This window comes from Seriola lalandi, unplaced genomic scaffold (assembly GCF_002814215.2).
Source record: "Seriola lalandi dorsalis isolate HSWRI2012SDOR001 ecotype SW California unplaced genomic scaffold, Sedor1 jcf7180002052274, whole genome shotgun sequence".
Classification (NCBI taxonomy): domain Eukaryota; kingdom Metazoa; phylum Chordata; class Actinopteri; order Carangiformes; family Carangidae; genus Seriola; species Seriola lalandi.
Genome location: NW_019522827.1, coordinates 3,700,682 through 3,719,414, shown reverse-complemented (window position 1 = coordinate 3,719,414; position 18,733 = coordinate 3,700,682). Strand labels below are relative to the sequence as shown.

Below are 18,733 nucleotides of genomic sequence, written 5' to 3'. Positions count from 1 at the left end.
AAATTAAGAAAACATAAAATCTAGGTTCAAATAAACAGACGTAAATGTTTGTGAAACATACTTATTAATGGGTGAGATCAAATATCTGAAGGCTGTGTACCACATCAGCACAAAACACATGATTAAATTATAAATGTTACATCCATATGTTGATACATACTATATTGTCATACAGTGCAATAGGAACCGTAAAGACAGTAAAGTCCAAGAAAAACAGTCCATATCTATAACAGTCAGGACATAATGCACATACAGATGGAGTTGTGCTGCTTGCTGCCAGGTTGGCTTCTGCTTCAAAGGGCAGAGAGAGAATTGAAGTGGTGTATGATGGCTGAAAATGGTATTAATAAGACATGCATGAACTTGGGTGGAGTCCACATTTCCACTATGTGTGACAGGATGTTACTCACAGGAAACTGATTCATATCAAACAGGCACTTCTTAAAATGATAATGAAAAAGGCCACATTACACCACAGAAAACAAAGAGAATTTCTGCACATAAAACTCACACAAAAACTTATTGTGTCAGTGTTTAATACCTTTATCATACCTTTACCTCAAGGAAATAAAATGTATCATGAGACACAGAGGTAAGTTTTGTCCGGTATTTTTCTGTGTTTTCATGAAGAAAAAACATTGCACACTCCACCCATCTGATATGTTGTAATAAGCATCTTAAAGCAAACCCTCAAAAAAACTGTGGTCACTCAGCGATTAGCCCTTGTCTAAAGTGTTATCTAATATGAGACCTCCACTTTGCCTTTAACAGGTTTGTGGCAAAGTCAAGCTGTATTTTATTGAAAAGTGGAAAGTCCTTTAGTCTATTTGTTTGGTAAGTGCATAAATTGAGAGTCCAACATTGGATTTCTCATTTTATACACTTACTGTTTATGTCCCAGTTGCACTCTCTTCTCTCCTGCCTGCTGTAACATCTGTAAGCATCATGCAGCTCTGTCCTGAGCGTAAGTACGGTGTTTTTTCCGATTACCTCCTGCCCTTATTTATAGATGCATCAAAGAACATTTTCTGTGGTAATCCATGGAAACAGTGATTGAAATTTCTTTCAATCATCAGGAGGCATCATAGTGTTGGGTTTTTGGGTTCTGTGGGATAATTCATGGGACAGGCTGACCTACAGAAGTACAATGTTAAAGCTAGTTTGTATGAAGAGCCCATATTTCCATTCAACAACACAGAATTGACTGTTAGAAAAGTGTTATTAAGTAGAAAAACTACAATTTCTGTCTGTCTGAATTTTTGTAACTCCTAAACCTCTTTAAAAACCTGCAGGGGCATGATTCTTTTATTTTGAAGGAGCAAGGATGCAGTTTGATGGTCCACCACAAACAATGGAAACAAAAAGTGAAAAACTGGAGAGTGGTGTCAAAATGAGCAAAATGATGCAATAAAACAAATAAATAAACCAACCATTTAACAGAATATACAATAAAACAGCATAGTTCTCTCAAAGGAAACAAACAAGATTAAGAACATTTAAAATACAGTTTAAGGAATTTAAAATCACAATCTGAATGCAACAGATGTTATTTTGAGCCTTAACAACGGCTGAAAATCACCACTGTAAACCATAAATCATGTCATAACTGCTGCTCATCAGCGGCGGCTCAATGATTCACGAGAAGCCGAAACTCAAATCTGCTGCAGACTCACATTTATATCAAGGCACTTAAATCTGGTCGAGAACTTTTCAAGTTAAATTCTGAAAGATTTTTTTAAACAGGTAACCACAATATACTTATAAATGTGACTGATGTGGGGCATCAGATATATTTGAACATATATTATTGTCAAGATTTTAAGACTTCAGAAAGGGCTGAAGGTCCCTTTCACTTAAGTAGGACTACAGGTCCAATTTGTGTGTAGGATGACATTCAAGTTTTCGTATTAGTATCTGGGAACATTTTCAATAGCAATTAATGTAGGAAGATCTCAATTTCCTTCTTTGTACTCAGAGGTTTACATTCATGCGTCACCTTCCTGCCAACTACATCACCCTGCTGTCCAGAATCAAGAGGCAACACCTGCGAAAAACCAGCAGAGGGCGAACTATTGTTGCACAGGAGATTAACTGAGAACAAATGAGGAAGGAACAATTCAGCACAGGCTCATATTACACTCAGCTTTTATCATGTCTGTGAGTTTTAACTTCCAATTTACTGCCTGCCTTGTCAAATCCATCTAATGAATTCCTACATTTCCCAGAATTACTCATTTAACTTTAAGATCATTAGTGCCAAAGTAGAGAAAATATAGAGGGCTGAGTGTTTGCCTGTGCATCTTTTATCATTTTGGTCTATAGTTTGGTCTTCAGACTCTATGTACAGTAAATGTTACCCACTGAGTGTGACCCTTGTGCTCTGCAGGCAGGGGTTCATGTCCCGATGGCTGCTCCTCTGACAGGCTGGCCTGTTCTTCTCCCAGTGGCAGATGGCGTCGGTGTACTCGACAATGACCTTGTCCATCCAGGTGAGGGGTTGAGGGAACAACACAGCTCCCTCAAAGAAGCCCAGGTGGCCTCCGTGTTGGGTCAGGGCAAATATCACATTGGGCATCTTCTCTGAAGAGGACGACAGATAGAAGGAGAGGTAAGGTAAATGACCCTTTTTTTACTCAGCAGTATTTTCTATTGAAGTATGGTGACACCTAATTTAGTACTAACTCATTACTCTTTGGGAACATCTGACACATAGTAAAAGTACAGTGTCTGTAACAGGAAACAAAGGTGGGGATGTTTGGGTTTCCTGTGTAGCAGCTGTATTAACTACTGATGTCAAGAACCACTCATCAGAGCTAAACAAGACATTAGTTTGTATGTGTAATGTTTCAGTTCACCAACTAGATCCATCAGTGTCTGGAAATAAAAATAGTTTTCACCTAACTGTATAGCTCCTGACAGAAGCACTGGGTTCAACATCAGCTTATAAATAAGAAAAGGTCTATTCTAACTTATTTACAGTGTTTTGTTTCTTAAGGGGTTTATTTAAAGGACAATAACACATTTTTTGGCCACTTGGTGGTAGCACCAAAGTCTATTGTCTGAAATGGCAAATCTTTAAGAACTAAGACACCCTCTGGCAGTATTTTTTTGGGCTTTGTATAGGTTGCAGGTCTCTACATTAAAGTGTCTTGTTCATTTTTAGTATCTATAATTAACACCTTTTGATATTATCATTATTCACTGGTATTTACTTAACCATAACTTAATTATTAATGTGTGTCTTTCAAAATGTGAATCAGACTTTTTTTTACATTCAAAGAATTTGACAATATACTCGGTTTTTAGAAACTCAGGTGTTGCTGGAGTTTTGACCTCTTCAGATTTTTATCATCTTCATGTTTCTCAAACACATGAATCTCACTCTGCGTCAGATCAGGGTGTACGAACATAGACTAGCAGAGACACAATCACCTGGAATAAATTCTTCTAGATGATGCATGAAAATATAGCTCCCCCTGTAACTACAAACTTCTGAAACAAATAGTTGATCAATTAATTAGTTGAAATTAATTTAATCACCAATGTTTTTGAGAGCAGTGGTGAACTGGATTTTTAGGAGCTGCCTCCTCACGATTACACTATCTTTGTATCATTTCTCTATAATCTTGTGGCAGCCACTCTTAACTTTGACATGTCCCATATGGTCTAGCGGCCATGATTCCTGGTTTTCACCAGGGTGGCCCATGTTGAACTCCCGGTGTGGGAATGATAAAATCTTTGGATAAATTATTTATGACATTCAGATGGTTCAAAGACTATTGTCAGATACACTATCCAGGTTTGGGATGTTGGAATGGACTGCCGAAGGTCTTCATATTTGTCAAGGGAACACCAAAGATCACAGTTTACTGTTTGTGAAATCCTGGCCTAATTTAATAATTACAAAGGTTGGAGTTCCCATACCGGGAGTTGAACACGGGCCGCCTGGGTGAAAACCAGGAATCCTGACCGCTAGACCATATGGGACATGAGTTCAACTTTCAAGGTTTCTCAACACAATGGAAAAAACCTGCTGCATATTTTCCAGATCATCCCATCAGCTGCTCTCTTTGTAGCTTACACCCTTAAACCTTCAGTAGATGGGCTTCTCTACAAAGCAGTAATATTCAAAGTTGGCATCGATACAACAGAGAAATGAAAATAGCCCCTGATGACTTAACATGTGTACAAGGATGGATCAACTTTATATTCGTAGATAGAAGTTGGAGGTCCTTCCTGTTCACTTCAATACAGACAGTTTTCTAGTGGCCATCAGTGAAATTGCAGATTGATGGGCTTCAGCACGTAAATCTAAGATGACCCAAATAGTAACTTTGTATTTGCAGAGAGAATTTGGGGTTTTTATGTTCAACAGACACAGTTTTCTTAGAGCAGCCTATAGTGTACATTAGAGGAAATGCAGTTTCACACAGCACTAAATTCTAGATTAGTTTAATTCTAAAACAGCTGGTCCACATAGATTCCCATACCGGGAGTTGAACCCGGGCCGCCTGGGTGAAAACCAGGAATCCTAACCGCTAGACCATATGGGACCTGTCAAGGTTAAGAGTGGCTGCCACAAGATTATAGAGAAATGATACAAAGATAGTGTTATCGTGAGGAGGCAGCTCTTAAAAGTCCAGTTTACCACTGTTATTGGACTAAACTCACTATCTGATGTACTGAATTCAAACTAATATCTGTCTACATAGATTTACACAACTAAAGACCAGAAGTAATTGACCAGGGATCTTTAATGTCACATACTGGGGACTGAACACCAGCCACCGAAAGAAAAAGAAACCTGGGTAAAACCCAGAACTCCACAGAACTAGACCATATGGAGCATTAAGACAAGTGTAGGGATGATTACCACACAATAACTAGGTCATAATCCCAACATAATTGTTAGTAATCTTTATGTATCAGATAGTGTTTCAGCTTCTGAAAGCTTTTCGCATATGAGAAACCTTAAAGACAAGTCTCATGTCCCATATGGTCTAGCGGCTGTCTCTTATACACATCTAGTGAAATTGCAGATTGATGGGCTTCAGCACGTAAATCTAAGATGACCCATATAGTAACTTCGTATTTGCAGAGAGAATTTGGGGTTTTTATGTTCAACAGACACAGTTTTCTTAGAGCAGCCTATAGTGTACATTAGAGGAAATGCAGTTTCACACAGCACTAAATTCTAGATTAGTTTAATTCTAAAACAGCTGGTCTACATATATTCCCATACCGGGAGTTGAACCCGGGCCGCCTGGGTGAAAACCAGGAATCCTGACCGCTAGACCATATGGGACATGTCAAAGTTAAGAGTGGCTGCCACAAGATTATAGAAAAATGATACAAAGATAGTGTTATCGTAAGGAGGCAGCCTGGGTTCAACTCCCGGTATGGGAACTCCAACCTTTGTAATTATTAAATTAGGGCAGGAATTGACAAACAGTCAACCGTGAACCTTCAGTAGAAGGGCTTCTCTAAAAAGCAGTAATATTCAAAGTGTACATCAATACAAACATAAAAGTGAAAATAGTCCCTGAGAACTAAACATGTGTAAAACGGTGGATCAACTTAAATAGTGCTATCTTGAGGTTGCAGCTGTTAAAAGTCCAATTCACCACTGCTCTCACACTAAGCTGTGTGTGGTTTGAGCCTGTCACTGGTTTCAAAGATCCAGCTACAAGATGTAATTCTATTATAGCAAAGATCCATTCCCATTCCATGAGTTGAACCCAGGCTGCCTGGGTGAAAACCAGGAATCCTGACCACTAGACCATATGGGACATGAGACCTATCTTTAAGGTTTTTCATATGTGACTAGGTTTCAGAAGCTGAAACACTATCTGATAAATAAAGATTACTAACAATTATGTTGGGATTATGACCTAGTTATTGTGTGGTAATCATCCCTACACCTGTCTTAATGCTCCATATGGTCTAGTTCTGTGGAGTTCTGGGTTTTACCCAGGTTTTTTTTTCTTTTGGTGGCTGGTGTTCAGTCCCCAGTATGTGACATTAAAAATCCCTGGTCAATTACTTCTGGTCTTCAGTTTTGTAAATATATGTAGACACAAGTTTGAATTCAGTACATCAGATAATGAGTGTAGCCTTGGACTGTATCCAACTATTGAAATCCTGCTGCAGTGTAAACCTGTAAACATGATTGTTACCATACTGGGATTTCAACCGGGATCACCTGGGTGAAAAGCAGGGTTTCAGAAACAGTCAACACTGATCTTTAGTGTTCCTATGACAAATATGCAGACCTGTTCCATTCAAACATCCCCGATCTATATAGTGTGTCTGATGTATTGAGCTTTAATTAAGGCTTGTCAATAGATATTAGAACATCTGAATGTCATTCGTAATTTTTTAAAGACTTCATAGTTCCCATACTGGGAGCTGAACCTGTGCCACCTGGGTGAAAACCAGGAATCCTAATCTCTGTAGACCATATGGGACATGTGAGTGGGCAGTGGTCACAGCTGCCAGATGATAATTAAAGTGTTCACATGATGTTTACAAGAGGACAACTTGATATCTGGATATAACAGGTCTGTTTTTGAGGAGGAGTTATTTTAAACCCAAGATAGTTGTTCTACATTTGTTGTCATATCCCATATGGTCTAGCGTTCAGGATACCTGGTTTTCGCCCGGGTTCAACTCCTGGTTTAGGAATGGATCTTTGCTATAATAGAATTACCTCTTGTAGCTGGAACTGAGACAAACTCAAACCACACAGAGCTTAATGTAAGAGCAGTGGTAAACTTTTAAGAGCTTCCTCCTTATGATAACACTATCTTTGTATCATTTCTCTATAATCTTGTGCCAGCCACTCTTAACCTTGACATGTCCCATATGATCTAGCGGTCAGGATTCCTGGTTTTCACCCAGGTGGCCGGGATTCAACTCCCGGTATGGGAATCTATGTAGACCAGCTGATTCAAAATTTAACTAATCTAGAATTTAGTGCTGTGTGAAACTGCAGTTCCTCTAATGTACACTAAGGCTGCTTGGAGAAAGCTGTGTCTGATGAACATAAAAACCTCAAATTCTCTCCTCAAATACAAAGTTACTATATGTGTCATCTTGGATTCATGTGCTGAAGCCCGTCAAGCTGCAATTTCACTGATGGCCACTACAAAACTGTCTGTATTGAAGTGAACAAGAAAGACCTATAACTTTTAGCTACGGATATAAAGTTGATCTATCGTTTTACGCATGTTTAGTTTTCAGGGGCTATTTTCACTTTTCCAATGTTTGCCACCTGGGTGAAAACCAGGAATCCTTATCCCTAGACCATATGGGACATGTGAGTGGGCAGTGGTCACAGCTGAGATATCAATATGAAGACCTTTTGCAGTCAATTCCAACATCCCATACCTGGATAGTCTGACAATAGTTATTCAAACATCCGAATGTTATAAATAATTTATCTGAAGACTTCATTGTTCCCAAATCTAACGGTCAGGATTCATGGTTTCCACCTGGGTGGGCTGAGTTCAACTCCCGGTATGGGAACAACTACCTTGGTAATTACTAACACCAGTGCAGGATTTCAGAGGCAGTCAACTCTCATCTTGGGTGTACCTGTGACAAATATAAAGAGCTCTTGTAGTCCATACCAACACCCCACACTTGGATAGTGTGTCTGACAAAGTCAAACACCTGATTTTTATAAATAATTTATCTGAAAACTTCATCATTCCCATACCGGGAGTGAAACCCGGGCCGCCTGGGTGAAAACCAGGAATCCAAAAACGATGGATCAACTTAGATAGTGTTATCTTGAGGTTGCAGCTGTTAAAAGGCCAGTTCACCGCTGCTCTCACACTAAGCTGTGTGTGGTTTGAGCTTGTCTCAGTTCCTGTCTCTGGTTTCAAAGATCCAGCTACAAGAGGTAATTCCAGTATTGTAAAGATCCTTTCCCATACTGGGAGTTGAACCCGGGCCGCCTGGGTGAAAACCAGGAATCCTGACCGCTAGACCATATGGGACATGAGACTTGTCTTCAAGGTTTCTCATATGTCATTAGGTTTCAGGAGCTGAAACACTATCTGATACGTAAGGATTACTAATAATTATGTTGGGATTATGACCTAGTTATTGTGTGGTAATCATCCCTACACTTGTCTTAATGCTCCATATGGTCTAGTTCTGTGGAGTTCTGGGTTTTACCCAGGTTTCTTTTTCTTTTGGTGGCTGGTGTTCAGTCCCCAGTGTGTGACATTAAAGATCCCTGGTCAATTACTTCTGGTCTTCAGTTGTGTAAATCTATGTATACAGATATTAATTTGAATTCAGTACATCAGATAGTGAGTTTAGTCTGATAGCAGTGGTGAACTGGACTTTTACTATTTACAGCTGCAGAGTTATCAACATTTATAACTGCAGTTGATTAACTTTTATTAATGTATCATTAGAAAGTGTGAAACCCTCATTGGCAGTTAATAACATTTATAATGGCTTTATTACTGAATAGAAAAACACATCCATGTTATTACCGCATTTGATTTTAACAGGCAACGTTAATACAGTCGTTCATGAGACTGGGGTCTTTTTAACAGCATGCATCATAACATGTACACAACCTCTATACTTAAATATATGGTTATACCATAATGCAGTTGTAAATGTTAATGAACAGTTCTTAAATGGTTTTGGTCCAAAACGTATGTGGTCGAGTAAACCATTGGTCTGAGAGGTCTCCCTAATGAATTAAAGAGAGAAGGATTTCCTACAACCTGACAACTCAAAGGTTGTTCTTACTAATGCAATTTCACTGATCTATAAGGCATTAGTGAACTTTTTTTCTTTCAGAAAGTGCCACCAAATCATCATCAAAACAAGAGATGATCATGATCTGAGAAAAACCCTTAAAATAAACTTAATCAACAAGTCATTACTTGGAAAGGTTGGATCTTCTACACAAAATAAAGATTAAATAGCAATGAACAAGACAGCAAACATTAAATGGAAACACTAAAATCCTAGGTATCCATGTTTGCTTGAAGTAGAGGACAAGTTTAGGATTTCATTTGTCAAGGTCTAAGTTGTTACACATACTAATTTACACACATGACCTACTGAGGAAAGGCAGGGCAGCAAGCTGTGGCCCCACACACACACACACACACACACACACACACACACAAACACACGCATACACACACACACGCGCATACACACACACGCGCATACACACACACACGCATGCATGCGCACACACACACACACAAACACACCCTGCTCTATATATATAATCCAAGAGCCCAGGCAGATCACATGGCCCTGAAAAATTCAACAAGACTGTCTGGGCTGGGCGGTGTTGAGTAGGTAGCTGGGACAAGACTTTATCAACACTTAAGACTCTGGCTCCAGAATCCAGCTCCAGAGGAAAGACAAAGAGTTCATTCATTCCACACTAGTCTGAGTTAATATCACTGTGAGGGAAATGTTTTACTGCTTTAGTCATCGCTCTCTAGGAAACACCCATAATACACAAAAAAAAAAACAGAACATAACCTCACAGCAACAGTTCATTTAACTCCTAACATGCTGTTGCATAATTAGATGTGATAATACTTTCATATGAATGTTTTTATGATGACCTAATGGCTACAATTTATCATTAATGGATTTACATTATTGTTTTATTACATGCTACATACATGAAATATTTCCTGCTTACTTTGAATCCAGTTTAAAACCACATGACACATTTAAAACCACATTTGAAAGTACTATATTTGATGACAGACTTTACGTTATGATCAATGCAATATGCTACACAGCTATAGTGACCATCACCTAACACCGAATTTCCTTCTAATTAAACACCATTAATGGCCACTAATGAACGAATCATGGCAAAAACCACAAACCTGCGAGTGTGCGTGGAATAGCCAGGAGTGACTGATGGACTAGCGGGTCGTCTGAGGAGTTTACCAGGAGGAGAGGCACAGTGACCTGGAAAGGAAACAACAGTTTGTTTAGTGCCATATAAGTAGGAGTATTAGTAGAAGCAGATGTTTTAGTAGTGGGTTAGTCAGTGAAGAAGTTGTAGAAGCAAAAGTTCTACAATAGTAGAACTTTTAGTAGGAGTGGCAGCAGTAAAAGTAATAGAAGCAGCAGCAGTAGTAGTAGTAGTAGTAGTAGTAGGCTAGGTACCTTCAGTGGTAGCAGTAGTAAAAACAGTATTATATTTAATTCACTCATTCAATTCAATAGTTTGACAGTTTGGGAAATATACTTATTCACCTTATTTCTGACAGTTCTGGCACTCTCGTGGAGTGTGGCGCTAAAGTTATTATCTTAGCTGAGGATGAAGACTGGAAACAGTTAGCCTGGCTCCGTCCAAAGTTAAAAATATATGTTTACCAATGCCACTGAAGCGCACTAATAACACTTCTCAGTAACAGGAATATAGAAATGTCAATTTGTGGTTTCAGAGGTAGTAATAGAAATAGTAACACTGCCAGGCAACCAGCGAAAACAGCACTGTGGTGACGGAAAACACCATCAATACATGGTTACATGACATAACTTCCTCTAAAAGCACAAGATACAACTTGTTACTAATGACCAGCAGAGGTTCCGCTATGTATTTTTTTTTAGCTTTGGACAGAGCCAGGCTCACTTTTCCCCCTGTTGCAGTCTTTATGCTAAGCTAAGCTAAGCACCTGCAAGTGCTAGCTCTATAGTTAATGCAAAGACAGCGGTAATGATCTTCTCATGTATCTCTCAATAAGCTGACCTGGTTAAGAGTTAACATCCTACTGAATTAAGACATTAACAAAACTGAACAGAACAATAACTGAAGTAGATGCAGCAGATGGTAATAATAGTAGAAGCAGCTGCGGTAACTGCAGTAGTTACATTAGTAGTTCTAGCAGTAGAAAAGTAGGTCTAATAGTAGGACAGAAACAGATTAGTACAAATCTTAATGAAAGATGTACTTTAGTAGTGTAAGCAACAACAGAAGCAGTAGAAGAAGTAAAATCCTTAGTACATCAAATTGAATTAAGGTTTGGGCTGAACATCTACACACTTGTCACTTACTTTGTGGATGTAGTGCACACAGCTCTCCTTCTCATAGTACTCCTTCAAGGAGCTGTAGCCATGGAATTTTCTGCAGGACAGATCGTGGGATTACGTCAGTGACAGAGATGAGTAGAGTTTGGTGCAGCCATTAGCAGCCCAATGAAAATCAAAATCAACTACCAACATTCACCTCATAATGCTGTCATCAATCTGCATCAGAGAGGTGGCTGCATACAGTCTGCTCAGGTCTGCATCACCAATGTTGCTGGAGCTCAAGCTCAGCAAACTGTTCCTGTCAAACAGAACAAAAAGGGTATTTAGACAAATCAGGGCGGGAAGCTAAATCTTTGTTTGGCTGGTGATCCCTAACACCCGCCTGACCCTTTTTATACTGGAGCACACACTCCTAATTAAAGCTACTGGAATTCATACTTAATGCCTTCACCCTAATTGTTCAGCACTTCAACACTCATTCCTATAGACAGATAGTACAGTGTCGAGAAAACAATGCCTCCTATGGATGTTAATCTTGGTGTGTTGTTAACCAACTTTCTGGCTGCAGAAACCCATTGCAAAAATTAATGTAGAGTAACAACTCAATACATCTAAAGGGAAGCATTTGGTTGCTTTCTGACACGCCCACACACACACACACACACACACACACACACACACACACACACACACACACACACGAAATCAATGCAGTACTGCACTTTATATTGTTTAGAATTTGTTTACAACTGATTCAAACACTGAATTTAAATAAGGAAGACGTTTCTGTAGCAGCTTTAACTGTTAATCTGTTCCTGCAGAAACTGTTGTTGTGTTTCTCCACCTGTGTGACAGGATGAGCTTCTTCAAGTTGTCAGCCAACACAAAGTTGTACAGCCTCCGGCACTGGTCCCACTGAAGGAATGTTTCCTGAGCCCTGAACACACAAATGCACACAAACGCACACACTGAAATATACTATGGAAGAAAAACACTTTTAAGATACTGTAGCTTAAAAAATAAAAGCTTCAAGATGACATATAACACATAGTCACTTGATGTTGTTTTAGAACTGGGGTTAGACTGAAGTGAAACTCTTGTGTCCCTGTCTATACATTTTTATTCATGTCCAGTCCTGTTTCTGTTCATTTGTTTTTCCTCCAGTGTACCAACCTGAGGGCGCTGTACCCTTGACAAACGCTGACACAGCACAGCACTCGGTCCTGGTTTGACTGGTTCTCACCCAGGAACTTACAAACGAGGTTTCCCCCAAGGCTGAAGCCCACAACCACCAGCAGCGTCTCAGGGAAGGCCCGTTTGATGTAGCCCACCATAGCCGCAAACTCCCAAGTACATCCTGAATGAAAGACACAACTTTGGGGTAGTAAAATACATAAATATGACATTAAATAATAAGGCCAAGTAATTTTATCATTAACATTATGTTTTTGTCATTATTTTCTCAACACAAGTCATTTAACGTGTTGCAGCTTTGACTGTTTCTGTTTTGTTTCATGTTGTTGCTTTGTTCTGCTTCCCCTCATTTTGTTTCTCAGTAATGACATTTGAGTTGCCAAATGTTCCAACTTCACAGGATGACACATTACAGAGATGATACAATTTTACCTTTGTATTATCTCTGGAGATTTTAATATTCACTTTGGCCCAGGAGTTTTTAGAACAGATTGGTACATTAATGACTTCAGGACTTCCAATAGACAACTCGTCTGTCCATTCTAAGACCACAACGTTCTTGCAGTTAACACATCTTATTCAGTTTAAGCTGCGCATCTAGGTCTTATCTATCATGTTTTATTAACTCAGCCACGCCCAGTAAATTTGTTCATATGTTTAATCAGCTGAGCTCGGACAACACACAATTATATTTTCCTGTAAATCCTACTGATTCTGGTAGTTTAGGTGCCCTGAAAGACTGCACTGAATGTATAAAGTGTTGAATGGCTTCTAACTTTCTCCAGCTTAATGAGGATAAGACTGAGATCATTATATTTGCCCCACCCAGCCTGACAGTCAAAATTAATCATAAGCTTGACTTCATACTAACAATTTCCAAGTCATCTCACAAAAATTCGGGAGTAGGCTACTCTGATTCAAATCCGACCTTTGAAAAACAAATACAAGCTCTTACTCAGTCGTACTTTGTATATCAAACCCTTTCTGTCTGTTATTGACCTGGAGGTGGTTATTCATTCATTATTAAATCTTGTCTGCACTACTGTAAACTTTAAAAGCACTAAATTGTCTGCAATCAGTCCAAAATACTGCTGCAAAATTCTATTAATCACATTCAAAGGTTTAACTGGATCAGCTCTAAGCTACACCTCAGGGTCCACACTTGGGTCAACAGGAAAAAAAAAAGCTCTTCTCGCAGTTCTGAAGTCTAATCTTGCAACCAAAGGTGACCATGCACCTAAATTGTGGAGAGACTTAATGTTCACAATCCACACAGCTGTTTCTTTATTTTCTTTTCAACCTCAGCTACAAACACACCTCTTTAAACTGATCTGTACCATTTTATTTCCCCTAATGAATTTTATATCATTTTATTTATTGTTTTATGATGTTTATTTGTTTTTACTTAAAATGTATAATTTTAATACTGTCTGTCATATCTTTGTGAAAGCACTTTGTGACTGGGTTAAGAAAAATACATCGTGTTGTGTTCCCTCTTTACCGTAGGTGAACATGCGCGGCGAGGTGAGCTCCATGTTGGGCAGGGCCCCCAGGTGGTTGAGGACGGCGCAGCGGTAACCCTGCCGCTGGGAGTGATCCACAAAGGTACGAATGTAGTTCTTCTCGCTATGGTTACCGATCCCGGGGCAGATTACCATGGTAATGTCATCTGACAGAGACACAAGAGGGAGCATGTGCACAAACATACAAAGTGGGGTCATGTGTGGGTGTAAAAGAGGATGTTGTGTGTATGTGTGTGTGTGTGTGTGTGTGTGTGTGTGTGTGTGTGTGTGTGTGTTGATTTAATTGGTCTGAAATGGATGGCATTTTCCCACAAGGTAGTTCATTAGTGGTCTCTCTGCTCATGTATACTGTAGTCTGAGCTGCTTGTTACTTGAGACTAATGTACTCACAATCCAAACAAGCTGAAAGCAGATCAATAACATAATGATCAGTGAAAATTAGCTTTAAAAGATCAGTAGTTGTGTGACTAGAATCCTTAACATGCAGCCAGCTGCTTTGGTGCTTGACAAGATAGACCAGTGTTTGCCTCTGACCTCCTGTGCTGTGGTCTCCAAGTGCTTCAAAGAGGTCAAAGGTCGCCGTGGCTCCGTCCTGCATAGGGAGAAACTTGCGGACCCCGCAGGGCGTTGGAGTGTTGACACGTCCCATCTTGCCATACAGGGCTGTCTGGAGATGACCACTCTTCCCCCACAGCAAGGGAGGAATGTATCTGAAGAGAAGGACGAGCTCCATATTATATAACGTGGCTGTAAACTCCACTCTGAAGATGTTTCAGCACAGTCTTAGCAAAGATTATCAGCCCACAGACAGCCACACATGTGCCACTCCAGCAATTAAAGGTGGCAGACGAATCCACAGGCACTGTCAGCCATGTAACTGACCAGCCCTGCCAACTGAATCTGAACTCTGAGCTAGAGAGGACTGCTTCTTTGTAGTTGACATTTTCATATCAGCAAATTATGCAACTCCAGACAGCTTACTCCCATCACCTTTTAAATGTGGTAGATATAAGCGGATCTCAAGCCAACAAGATTTAGCAGAACTTTAAGTTCACAGTTTAAAGGGTTTACATAATATGTGAAAAAGTTGTATAAAGCCATTGGGTGAAGTCTGATCTCAAGTGATGTTACTTAGTATATATATTCAATATGTATTTATATATATACACACACACACACACACACACACATATATATATATATGTTTTAAAAAATTTATTTGTTGATTAGCCCTTTTTTAGGAACAATATTTTTGCCAAATCTGTCACTGTTCGTCTTGGGCTTCAACTAACGATTGATTAATCCTTTTGCTATAAAATGTCAGAAAATAGTGAAAAGTGCCCACTATAATTTGTTGATGTGTTCAAAATGCTAGTTTTAATTGTGAGCAACAGTCCAAGCACCCAAAAAAGGTTACAATCAGTTTATGACAAGGAAAAGGAGCAAACCATCAAATTAAGAAGCTTTCACCTGCAAATGTTTGGAATTCATGCTTGAGAAATTACCAAAATGATCAATTGATTATCAAAATTGTTATTCAACCAATTGACAGTTCTATGTGGGTCAACAGGAAACCTATTGAAAAAATGTTTTTAACAGAGCCAGACCCAACAGCCTGGTGATGCTCTTCATTTCTTTGCTATTTTTCCTGCTATGAAACAATTCCAAGTCAAGTCCAACCCTCTGAGGTTATGTCTGAATCACCAGGTCAAGTGTGAGTCATTAAAGTCCACAGTCATCAAGTCTACATGAAAATCCAATCAAGTCATGTCAGCCTCACAGTACCTCTTCAATTTTGACTATTTCACTCCAGAGCTCCTCAAAGTCATCAGTGTTTCAGTCCAAATTGTATCATAAGTCTTTAAAACTTTAAACCAGACGCAGAGAAACACTCACTCTTTGGTCAGCAGTGGGCAGGATTTCAGTAGGTAGTGGCTGAGCGCTGTGTCCTGGTAGGTGATGTCTGGTGAAGCTGTGGGACTCTTCAGGTTCAGACAGCGGACAATGATGTACAGGACCGTTGCCACTGCTGCCAGCTTCACGCCATCAAACATGGCAGGCAGCTCCGAGCCGAGGGTGTGCATGTCACTGTCCTCGAGGGTCTTCATTGTAGATATGGGACAGGACCCACTGTGTGCACAGTAAGTAAGGAAATCATTCAATTTACACAAGTGAGGAGCTTACAGATGTAGAAATATTATTTAGACAACACTATGACTCTCTTATAAATATTTAATTTGTGGGGCTTAAAAATTTGCAGTAAAAAGAGAATTAGACTGATATCAGTTTGCCGATCTGGCATTTCATGAGATATCAGTCAGAGGTTTCTACCTGACAACAGCTTGTGAAAAAAATCATCTGTACTGCTTTTGATTTATTTAATTAATTTCTCTGTCTAATCGATTTCTGTCTCTGAGTAAACTGTTGTTGTTAGTTGTCACATGTGCAAAATAAAGGAAGGACTTTATACCATCATGCTAAATCTCATGAAGTCCTTGGAACCACCAATTCACAAATTTCTCTTTTCTATTAAATAAGTAACAACAATCCACTTCAACACATGGACATTTATGACTTTGTCTTTCTCAGCATGTGTGCTTCTGTTGGAGAGCTGCTAGCCCTGAGAATGCTGTCTGTGGCCTGGTGTCAGTGGAAAGTTTTGGTTTCTCCTATGGGTCAAAGACTGTGTCACAATCTGTCATTTTGCAAACAGACCTCTTGAAGCAATTTATGGCACAAAATTTAGAAATATTGCCTCTTTGTACAAAATGTCAGGTAACAGATGTTTCAGTCCAAAAATACAGTTGCTGATAATGGCCACCAGAAAGTCATATTGAACAACTTCCTCTTCAGACTTTGCATGACAGAATAAACCAGCATAGATGCCCTCTATTGATATAAACTGTTCTACCCACCTTGCCGTTTGACTTTGAAGAGGGTGAAGTGGTTTGAGTCCTTCCTTATTGAATGATGTTTACTCAGTGCTGGAAAACACGGTCAAACAACTTGTAACAACTTAATGAACTCATGATTAATGAATGTTAATGAAAAAATTAACAAACCAAAGGCTACTTAAAAAAAAAATAAAATACACATAATGTCATTGGCTGTTATATCATATTGACATATGTTTATAATACACGAACTACAAAACGATAACGCCAAAAACTAGACCGATACAACCGAAGAGTGCAAACAGCCTGCTGTGTTTGGCTAGCTTAAATATGAGTACTGGTCTTAGTTTCTTGTTCCCTTTTCTTTCGTCACTCAGGTAAAACTGTTCCTGTATGAAGCCGAAGTGAATCTTAGGACTTCAGAAAACCCTTAAACAAAACACAGACCTCACAAAAGTACAGAACATTTTTAAGTATAAGTAGAGCATTTCCGGTGCTACCATCGTGTTTTTTTGAGGGTCAGTCCCAGTTCTGGTCGGATCCACCCAGAGTTGAGCTCCGTGTCTGAACACCGTCTGTTTACAACACAGGAGCTGACTGACCAGCAGGGAATTCAAGGCGCATTCAAGTGCTATGAGAAAGCTCCGATTTATGCGAATAAAAATCATTAAAGCAGCCAACAATAAAAATAACACCCTTTTGCCTGTTCGGCTCGCCATTTTAGCTCTTTAATTTTCACACGTATAAGAGTTACAATAGTTATTCTATAAATCAAAGTCCCACTCTTTTAGTCTTCGTCGAGAGTATGGAAAGTCGTAATATCCGACAGCACGGGAAGGCAGCACAATAAAAAGTGGTGTCGCGTACTTCCTACTTATGAGAAACTAACAGTATGACAGTTATAACATTAGAGACAGCAGAAGCCTAACTAACAGAACCAGCTGTAGTTTCTGTACATCTCCGTGCCTAGTGAAGACCGCTGTAGGCATATATTTAATAACAACACCCAAAAATCTGGTATGTAGACTTATAACCAGAGAATATTGGTAGAATCTCCTCAACTACAAACCACCACTTGAACTTTATAGCTGATTAACCACACAAACCTATAATAAGCTACCAGACACTCAGTTCTTACACAAATAGCCTATTTTCTCTACATGAAAGAATATTTTTATCCAAGTGCCAAGTGCACCTAAAGGTGCCCAGCCCATACTACTTACATTAGCTTAACCTTCAGAGGAGAAAACAGAGAGAAAGAAAGTCAATACATGGTACTGTACACACAACATGTCAAACACATTATATCAGATACAGAGGTGGGTAGTAAACATGGGTGGATTTGTGAGCAGGGTCAGGCCCAGGGAGTGTGAGGGCTCCTGGGTTTCACCGGGAAAATGTCTCAGATAGAAACAGAAAACGACCACAAAAATTGACCCAAAACTACCAAAAAGAGTCACAAAGCAACTACAGAGACACAACACGACCATAAAAAGACACAAAATGACCACAAAGACACCCAAGACAACCACAAAAAGATGCAAAATAACCAAAGAGAGATGCAAAATGACACAAACGGATGAAAAAACACCATGACGAGACTGTAAATAAAAAATAGAACAGCAACAGATTCCTGACAATTTATGTTTGAAGCTGGTTTCATTCTTATAAACAGAAATTAGAGCAGTAATTTATGTCACATTATTTTCCAGTGATCAGTAAAACCCTTGTTCATTGAATATTTTAACCACTGGAGGGCGCCGTCCACTAACAGGAACTAAACAGGTACTAAATTTACATTCATGTTGACTGAACCACACTTGAAATGTATATTTTGTGAATTCAGTTTTATTATCATTGTATATTTGATTATAGGCCCATTATAATTTGTTTATGACATATGTCGCACTGTATTTAAGAGTCAATATTTTTTACAGACTGGTAACATGCAAACCGATCACAATTAATGAATTTCATTTCATGAATTGCCCCTAGAGGATAAATAAAGTATCTATCTATCTATCTATCTATCTATCTATCTATCTATCTATCTATCTATCTATCTATCTATCTATCTAC

At 39.1% G+C, this 18,733-nt stretch overlaps 1 protein-coding gene and 4 non-coding genes across 6 annotated transcripts; all 5 read right to left on the bottom strand.

The window, feature by feature from the left end:
- Positions 1-45: 45 nt before the first annotated feature.
- LOC111650396 (monoacylglycerol lipase ABHD2-like) lies at positions 46-17,296 on the bottom strand. 2 transcript variants are annotated; one of them, XM_087172336.1, is made up of 12 exons: positions 17,155-17,296; positions 16,676-16,744; positions 15,657-15,890; positions 14,295-14,470; positions 13,739-13,906; positions 12,217-12,400; positions 11,888-11,980; positions 11,240-11,341; positions 11,068-11,137; positions 9,891-9,975; positions 2,362-2,580; positions 46-2,044 (listed from the first exon to the last, which is right to left on the bottom strand). In XM_087172336.1, exons 3-12 carry the CDS (start codon positions 15,866-15,868, stop codon positions 2,031-2,033), a joined length of 1,323 nt encoding a protein of 440 aa, XP_087028462.1. In that variant the 5' UTR covers positions 15,869-15,890; positions 16,676-16,744; positions 17,155-17,296; the 3' UTR covers positions 46-2,030. The 2 variants fall into 2 exon arrangements, with proteins under 2 accessions (XP_087028462.1, XP_023256051.1); XM_023400283.2 differs by having other exon boundaries at positions 46-2,580.
- On the bottom strand, positions 3,916-3,987 carry trnae-uuc (transfer RNA glutamic acid (anticodon UUC)). The gene has a single exon. It is a non-coding gene; the product is annotated as a tRNA-Glu (tRNA).
- trnae-uuc (transfer RNA glutamic acid (anticodon UUC)) lies at positions 4,482-4,553 on the bottom strand. Its single transcript has one exon. It is a non-coding gene; the product is annotated as a tRNA-Glu (tRNA).
- On the bottom strand, positions 5,234-5,305 carry trnae-uuc (transfer RNA glutamic acid (anticodon UUC)). Its single transcript has one exon. It is a non-coding gene; the product is annotated as a tRNA-Glu (tRNA).
- On the bottom strand, positions 7,932-8,003 carry trnae-uuc (transfer RNA glutamic acid (anticodon UUC)). The gene has a single exon. It is a non-coding gene; the product is annotated as a tRNA-Glu (tRNA).
- Positions 17,297-18,733: the final 1,437 nt, after the last annotated feature.